Genomic DNA, 9,171 nt, shown 5'->3' with positions numbered 1-9,171 from the left:
TTCTGCGCAATTTTATATATATAACATGTTATTTATTTACCTCTTTCAGTAGTGAAAACTATAAAAATGTTGACAATGGTTGAATTAAAGAAGGAAATTCGAGAGCACAATCAAACACAAGTAGAAAAATGCATGATTCCTGCATGTGAGAACTACTTGGGAAAGCCCGGAAGTAAAATATACGTGATTTGTTTTTGAGTTTTAGGTTACATTAGCATCATTTTCTTAGTTCAAAAACAAAATCCAGATGTCTCACCGATCGTTTACGTTTTGCGTTAGATCGCCAATACATGCAAGCTGCGACTTCTTTTGCTCGCTTGCATAAGTGTTTGGGAAACCATAGCGGACACATGCAAGGCGTGAGTACGTTTACTCGCATCAGTTTCTGTTCTGCTTTCGCATGGAACAGTCATGAAAAATTGTTTGCGTGTGAATGCGTCCAAGCGAAGGAATATTCGCATTTACGCATTCGACTTGGTGTTCCCGTGATCAAGCAAACCATTTGTCATGACAATTGTCATGCGAAAATGCGAAAACAGAATTGGCGATCTAACGTACAAATCTACACCTAGGCGGCGCTGCGGTGAAAGTGATGATGGTTTTAAATTTTGCCATGTGAGCTTATGGAAGGTTTGTAGTTCTTTCCATAAATTACAATGTTATAGTCATAAAAGATTATTTGATTGCGATGAGTTTGTAAGAAATTTAATTCTGCGCAATTTTATATATAACATGTTATTTATTTACCTCTTTCAGTAGTGAAAACTATAAAAATGTTGACAATGGTTGATTTAAAGAAGGAAATTCGAGAGCATAATCAAACACAAGTAGAAAAATGCACGATTCTTGCATGTGAGAACTACCTTGGAAAGCCCGGAAGTAAAATATACGTGATTTGTTTTTGAGTTTTAGGTTACATTAGCATCATTTTCTTAGTTCAAAAACAAAATCCAGATGTCTCACCGATCGTTTACGTTTTGCGTTAGATCGCCAATAGAAACTGAGAGAGGTTGGCGTCAACATCATGCCTCATACCGTATGTTTCTATTCTGTTTTCGCATTTACGCATGACAATTGTCATGACTTGCCCGTGATGCAATCCAATTGAGGAATTTACGCAAAGCTGAATCAGCTCATGCGACACCTACATTAGAGTTCAGAACCACAAAAGTGTTTGTTTATGTTTGTTTATTATACGCACTGAAAAGCAAGATTCGGTCGTGATTACTCATTTTATTTCTATTTATTTTTTTTTAAATATATTTACGATGATTTCAACACGCGATTGGACCAAAATCGTTGATAATCTTCGAAAATTTTGAGTTTGATAATGCATACAGGTTATGAATACTGTAGATAATGGTGATGAAATCGATATCACATTAGGTAGGATTATATTATTGATAATGTAAGGGCCGATACAAGAAGGATTTGCAGTATTTTTAACGCAACACATGCTACTCATACAACATCCCAGAACGACGTTTACTTTCTTGGTGACTAAACAAGCGAAATAAACTCTTTTTGTTAATAACAACCTCGAAAACAGTAGCATTGCTTCATTATGATCAATATTAGCGCAAATGCAATCTTAGTTGAAGGCAGTTTTGTGACTGGCACGCGAACTCAAATGACTTATAACATGCCAGTAATACATTCAAGATACTTGGTATTCCCCAAATAATTTTTTGGCGCACAACCTTAACGCCTGCTTCGACATAACGTCAGTTCAATGTGTTACTCGTTAGACGAAAGAATAAGGCGGGTTCCGTATAATTAATATTGTATTGTATTCACAAAATAAAAAATTTCCTGCAGACAACAATTCATATTATTCTCCCTGAAACAACTTCATTTCGAATTCACTTACGTTTAGTTTCCTTATTCTCTCCTTCTGTCTCTATTTTTCTCCTCTTCATAATTTCTTATAATCGTTGCATTCTAATTCAATAATAATATAATTTTCTTCAGGTAATGGATAGTAATGGCAAAATCGTGACAATGATATTTTTTCACCTTGACGTTTCAATTTCTCCCAATGGCTGCACGATCCAGATTGCTTCGATGAGGAGCGCCGACCGATAGGGATGTGACAGAATGCATTGCTGCATTCTCAAAGGCGCCAAAGAAGCCCTTATTATTGTGGTAAAATAACGAAGAGCGGAATAGTACGAAAAAGGAACACCAGCAGAAATAAAAAGCAACGGATATTAATAACACGGGAATGAAACGATTTATTTGTCTGCTCTTTACAAAGGACGGTATGAGAGTAGAGATGAGCAAACCGTTCACGAACGGTACGAAAGAACTAGTTTGCCGAAAAGAGTGAACGAACGGTCGTTCTTTTTCAAAGAACGGTAGTTCTTCCCACGAACTGATTGCGAGCGAACGGTTTGTGAACGAACTGAATCCGAAAGAACGGTTTGCGAGTGAACTGTTTGTGAACGAACTGGTTCAGAACGAACTGTTTGCGAGTTAACTGTACGGGAAAGAACTGATTGAGAGTGAACTGTTTGGGAACGAACTGTTTGCGAACGAAGTGTTGGCGGGCGAACTGTTTGCGAACGAACTAGTGCAGCTGAACTGATTTGCGCTGGACGGAATGGATAAATATAACGAGAACGCTTGTAAAGAAAATAAAACGATATTGTCATTTATGAGCAAAACGCATCTAACGCAGGGTTTATTTTGTTAATGTATACTCAATTTTGGGTTAAAAATTAAATAGATTTCCGTTGTTTTAAAAGCAAAACTATATATTTTCAATTTCATATATTCTTTCAATTCCGCGTAACATTCATATATTTCCTGATTATCAGAAAAAAATCTTGGCGATGCTGGGGCGTCTGATGGATTAGGTAAACATAAAATCTTATAGTGAGGGCAAAGTTTTTTTTGTTGCTTTCAATTAATTGTTTGGCCTATTGCGTGTACGTGTTATCGTGATTGTTTGTATGATTGATTATTAGTGAAAATCGCTGCTGATTTTTTCCCCTGAATGAACATTATGAAATATGATCTTACATGGAACCTGTGTGTTGTCCAAAAAGAGAATATGAAAAATTGCACATATTTTGTGCGCATCGGATTATTACATAAACTTTTGTCGACCGATAAAAATATTTTCACATACAGTTTGCGACTTTTAAAGAAGAAGCAGCTTATCTTCCCCCACTAAATTCCAAAAATATAATCCAATCCAACGATATCAATTGATAGCTGTCTATTGATGTTGGGTGCCGGTTAACATTCTATGTTGTTCTTAATACCGCCGAACGAAAGAGCGAAAGAACGGTTCAAAACAACTGATTCACTTAGATGAACGGTTAATGAGTGAACCGTTTATCAAAATGAACTGTTTTGCCCATCTCTAGTTAGGAGGTATTAACGGTAATGCTCTCGTTTTCGAAACTTTGAGCTTACACCCCAGTATAGAAATGAAAGACGTAGTCCTACGTCAAAAATATGACTTATTTTGCGATATGAAACAAAACTACCACATCTCGCGAGAATCTGAGAACTACTATATCGGTTTGACATGGAATGATTGAATAAGGGTATCTAGGTAGGTCAACAAAATAATGATTGTTTGATGTTCGAACACGGATTCACCATCAGAAGCCAAAACAAAGCATTGTGAGCAATTCTAATGTGCCCAGCGTTTCGGAGGGTAGATAAATAATTATGTAATTCGTTTGCTACCAGGGTCCAGGTAAAAAAAATCCATCATATCCCAGGTTTGATTGCATGAATAATTATACGTTATATTCAAAATGGCTTTAAAAAAGTGCTATGTGAACAAATTTTGATTTGCACATGGAGATAGTAAAATACAGCTTAAAATATTAGTTTACGAAGCATAAAATATAACATAAAAAAAAGTTTTTTAGAACCGTTTATGATAAAGAATTACAATATCAACTTTTGTTATTCAACTTTAGCCTTTATGTACAGTTCATCAAACATAATCGAAAAGTGTAAATCCACAATCGCGACAAAAGGTAGATGTGTTCATCCTCGAACATAGGAAAAATTTCACATACGTGCATTGAATAAACTTCACTCCAAACACTCTTGATCCACTCGGTGTTCATTCGGTTCGCTTGAACCTCTGAGCATTTTACTAATAGTTCCTATCTCCACTAGGCGCGTAACGATTGTTCCTGTTGTCCCGACCGCGGTTATTGTTGTAGCGATTCCCGCGGTAGTTCTGATTGTACGGCCGGGCCCGATGCTGGTGTCTTCCACGATCATTGAATCTTCCCCTGCCTCCTCCTCCACCCGAACCGTGGAAGTTCCGACTTTGCCAGGGCTCCACTAAAGGAGGGGGCGCAGGCTCTTTGGCGCAATGTGCCTGAAACTCGGCATCGTCTTCGGTGAAACGAAACTCAAACTCCTCCTCGCACTCGTTGATAAACAGCTGATCCTCCTCCGAAAGGATGTTAATGTGTCTTTTTGGGTCAACCATATTTAAAGGCGGGTTTCCAGTGAATATCGTACCTAGTTTTCTCGTAAAACTTTTTCACGCATCAGCAGAGAATTCACGTCTGAAAAAAAGAAGCGACATTGTATAATTTGAACACTCATTTCACCTGAACTCGTCACATACATCCTTCAGAAATTATATTGCTATAGATAAGGGCGTAGAAACCGTTCTCAGAAGGAAAGTAACGTTCAGATGTTGCCGATTCCGTCGGCTCAAACATCCACCCTAGATGAGTGCGGCACTTTGGACAAACACAAAGTTTCCATGCATATCCCGGAAACCAAGAGTGTAATGTGCTCCACTGAAAATGAAGTGACGGGTTTTGAGGATATTTCTAGCAGAATTATTATTCTACTATTCACTTACCGATTCAACTTTCGCGCAGTAAGCTTTCTGGACGACGATTATCTTGAAGCGTATCCCGAGGGTATTCTGAACTTCCTGTATTGCGAGCTGTTTACCGGCAGCAAGCGTCTGATTGCTGGTCCCAATGGCAAGCGGACTGTGCTTATCTAGCAGGAAATTCGACAAACTAACGTCATGACCACATGAACGACATATGAAAAAATCTGCAAAACAACCTGGTTCAAACACTCGACACAATTTATGCGTGTGGCAGTCTAATTACATTAGGTGGGTTAATCAATAAAGCACAATGTAAATTCTCTTAACGTCATTACGGGTTGCTTGCTGCAGAAGGAATAATCCCATAGCTCCAACCGAACGTTGTTTATATTGAGAGGAAATGCTACCGAGCTACCTACCTTCTATTACGGTTTCCTCGTTGGATGACTCCAATCTAGACGTGATGAGCAGTTGAAAACCGAAGAAAATTACCAACAAAATATGCATCAAGAGCCGACTTTCATTACACTTCATAGCTCTTTACATATACACTGCTGGAATTTTGATATGTACTGAGAGCGAAATTGTTCGGATCGAATGACGGGTTCTTTGACGGATGAAGTTATCAATTCTGTGTCAATAAAGGCTGATTTAGACGATGCCAGTCAGCGCTCTAGTTGAAGTATCCAGTGAATAGAGAACAGACACTCTGTTCAAGTTAAGGTGGCCGTACACTGTTTGCCCGGAGGTCAAATATTTGATATATTTTGACAGATAAAGTTTGATTTGATATTTGTACAAACACTATTTTGTTTGCCACTCTTAAATATTCAACAGTGTTAAACAATGTCAAACACCGAACATGGATAAAATCGACTGAAATATTCAAGGTAACCTAACCATGTACCGACAGGTTCGAAGAACAGACTAAAAAAGTATTCGAGGCATCCAAAAACTGAATATTTGCTTGTTGTGTTTTGTGTAGCATATATTTGATCAGTACACGTCGACCAAATTTTATCTGTCAAAAAGAGTCAAATATTTGGCTTCGGTCAAACAGTGTATGAGCACCATTAGAGGCCAATTACTTGTTCGATACTGGTACAAGTAACTTGAACAGAGTGTCTGTTCTCTGTTCACTGGATACTTCAACTAGAGCGCTGTCTGGCATCGTCTAAATCAGCCTTAACACATGCTCAGGTAGAGCAGTACGTGAAGTATTTTGGTATTAGTGAACAAGTAAATGATGTCATCATTAATGCACTAATGTATACCAAGTATAGGGTAGGTGTATCAAATATGGAAAAGATACAGTGACTCAAATCCGCAATCGTACTCCACCATGCAGATCTCTTTTCCATTCTTTTGAAAATCGAAAACAAGCTTTCGGAACATTCTATTTAGACAAAATCATAGTGTCATATGAGAGTTAAAAGGTTTGCTATCCGTTTTCAGAATAATGGTTTTTATTTCTCTGGAAATGGCAAATGTGTGTGCTAATGTATGGAAATTGACTCAAACTTATAATCGTACGATGGTGTAATCAGAATGTTTACGTGAATACCCTGAAGGAAAATATGAAGCAAAGTCTCAACAAACTGTGATAGAATCGAGGATTCATGTTATTCCAAGACAATGACCCAAAGCTCAAGACATATAAAGTTCGTACATGGTTACACTACAATTGCTCAAAAGTTATTGATATTCCTCCACAATCTTCCGACATCAATCTCAGTAAAAAACTGAGGAAGTTATCTGTGTAGGAAATTTAGAAACCATTAAATTTCTAAAAATAACAATTTTAAAAACCACTTGATGAAAAATTGATGAATATTCCTTCCGAATACATAAAAAAACTCGTAGATATGGCTAAAGACAGCTAAAAATGACTGCAATGAACAAGGGATACCATACTAATGATGGAATTCGGAAATTGGCCAACCCCTTCGAAATTGACTTGAGATTTCAACCAGCGTGCGATTATGAGTTTGAGTCAATTTTCATACATTAGCGCACACACATTCGCCATTTCCAGAGAAATAAAAACCATTATTCTGAAGACAGATAGCAAACCTTTTAACTCTCATATGACACTATGATTTTATTTAAATAGAATGTTCCGAAAGCTTGTTTTCGATTTTCAAAAGAAGGGGAAAGAGATTTGCATGGTGGGGTATGATTACGGATTTTAGTCACTGTATGTCATCAACTTAGAGAAATTTTGCGAATAAATATTCTATTTTAGTACAAAAGTATATAAAAATACACTTTTTCTAGCAGTTTAAAATCTATATTTAAGATTCTCACTAATATTTTGACGATTAATGTATTTTCCACGTACCAAGTATAAAAATAGTGTTCCTGGAGTTCCATTATAAATGTACCAATTATGGCAGGAAACGGGGTTACATGAAAAACGTATCAATGCTAGGGGAAAGAAGAGGCTTTCAAAAAAAATAAGTTGTACAATTCTCAACCAAATTAAAAACATAAGTAAGTTAGTAGCCCTTCCACCAACAACTGTCATATAGTTAGAAAGCTCTTGGTCGTTTATTACTTACGAATACAACACAGTGCCCTTTTTCATACACATTTCAAAACTTTTGAGCTTGAAGATGTAAGTATTTCCGCAATTACTTTGTGAACAATTAAAAAATTTAAGTACACCACCTCAGTTAGTATCTTATATGAAATAAAAAAACGCGCATACAAAGGGGAAACAAAGGTCTATTTATTAGATAAAATTATGATTTGTCTTCGGATGGTGGTGGGGCACATTCGGACACTGTTTAATACCTCATCAAGTTTGTACTTGATTGTTGATCACTATCAAATATCAATTTAATCTGATAGTCAGGCCTAATGATGTTATTGAACGACGAAAATAAAACCGATAGAGCCAGCATGAACGAAGATGAGATGGAAAGAGCTACCGAACTAGTTTCTAAAGGAACGTTTTTATGATTCTATGCTCACATGTGGTCCAAATGGGTCCATTGGCTCTGCCAATTTCCCAACTAGCGGTTGAATGACGGGAAACCGTTTCTCAATGTTATGTTACGCTATCAATGAAAATCAATTTTATTTTGCAAAAAGCAGCGTAAACGGATAAATGTTGCTATTGCTCGACAATCACAAAAGCCATTGCAATTAGTTTCCAATTAAATATTGTCGAATAAATGGCCAAATTAATGTATTCTTTCCATCTCATTGCACACATCGGTTACAGCCACTGTGTGTTTTAGTTACAGGCCCTTCCAAGTAAAAGCTCTCAGTTTCCCAGAACGATTGGCTACTGAACCGTTCTTGCACACGATTTGACCCGTAAACGATGCCTACTCGAATGAAGGCTGCACTCGACCGTTGTCGCCCCGAACTCGAGCGATGTATAGCAACGAAGTGAACTCACTAGAATCCTTCGTCCCCGGAAAATGCTGAACTTTTTTCCAAAAGCTTCATCGCAGAAAACCACCACATGAAGATGGAACAAGGGAAAATCCCGAAATTAGACTGACTCTTCATAGCAAGCAGATTCCGTTCAGATCAATATTGATAAACAGAAGAACGCTGAAAATGCTAGAAATAAGAGGAAACTAGAGCCATTCGTAATCGCTTCAACGAACACCTCTAGCGCGCTCATATCGAGGTCTAAAAAATCAAGGAAAAAAGTGTACGAATTTTCCTCTACTAATTTGTACTGATTTCAATATGTGGAAGCCCCTCGTTTAAGAAATTTAAAGTTCAGATCAAGGCGCCTATATATATATACATATACCAGGTGAAACAATCATATGAAAAGGACCTTCAGCCATATTGGAATTGCTGTCGGTATTGTTTACAAACAGCTCTGGTGAAAACTCTCAGGTAAAAACCTCTACCCAGGAAATACATCAGAGCGCTGCCGGCGGCTCTCTACAAACTGCTACGACGCTTATTCGAACGATGCCTGCTATGTTCGGCTTTCGCGAATTGTGAAATGTGAAAAAGAAGGGATTTTTTTTTTTTTTTTTTTTTTTTATCTGTATTATAGTGATTTTCAACTCATTTGGCTGGTTCGTCACTTTTACTTCCATTTTTGGAAGAATGTCGGGAGTGAGAATTGAACTCGTGACCTTTAGCGTGAGAGGCATGGATGTTACCACTACGCCAGATCGCCTCCACAAAAAAAAAAAAAAAAAAAAAAATGGTTCTCAAATGGGGATCAACATAGGGTAGGAGCCTGCCTGTTGGTCTCAAATGTTCCTATCTCACGCCTCCACGAAGATCATATGACGACATTTTTAGATCGGGCGTGAACTGGAAACACACACCTGGTCTTGGCTCCGAAAACGGGTGTCGAA

At 37.5% G+C, this 9,171-nt stretch overlaps 2 protein-coding genes across 4 annotated transcripts; both read right to left on the bottom strand.

The window, feature by feature from the left end:
* Window positions 1-4,123: 4,123 nt before the first annotated feature.
* On the bottom strand, window positions 4,124-4,468 carry LOC129774513 (RNA guanine-N7 methyltransferase activating subunit). Its single transcript, XM_055778264.1, has one exon. It carries the CDS (start codon window positions 4,466-4,468, stop codon window positions 4,124-4,126), a length of 345 nt encoding a protein of 114 aa, XP_055634239.1.
* LOC129776508 (protein cereblon-like) lies at window positions 4,358-5,458 on the bottom strand. Of its 3 annotated transcripts, none has more exons than XM_055782189.1 (4): window positions 5,251-5,458; window positions 4,853-5,106; window positions 4,610-4,787; window positions 4,358-4,547 (listed from the first exon to the last, which is right to left on the bottom strand). In XM_055782189.1, the coding sequence occupies exons 1-4, from the start codon at window positions 5,363-5,365 to the stop codon at window positions 4,501-4,503; spliced, it is 594 nt and encodes a 197-aa protein (XP_055638164.1). In that variant the 5' UTR covers window positions 5,366-5,458; the 3' UTR covers window positions 4,358-4,500. The 3 variants fall into 3 exon arrangements, with proteins under 3 accessions (XP_055638164.1, XP_055638165.1, XP_055638167.1); XM_055782190.1 differs by having other exon boundaries at window positions 4,853-5,067; window positions 5,251-5,455; XM_055782192.1 differs by having other exon boundaries at window positions 4,853-5,055; window positions 5,251-5,443.
* Window positions 5,459-9,171: the final 3,713 nt, after the last annotated feature.

Source organism: Toxorhynchites rutilus, chromosome 3 (genome assembly GCF_029784135.1).
Source record: "Toxorhynchites rutilus septentrionalis strain SRP chromosome 3, ASM2978413v1, whole genome shotgun sequence".
Lineage (NCBI taxonomy): Eukaryota > Metazoa > Arthropoda > Insecta > Diptera > Culicidae > Toxorhynchites > Toxorhynchites rutilus.
This window is presented reverse-complemented; position numbering and strand designations above follow the sequence as displayed.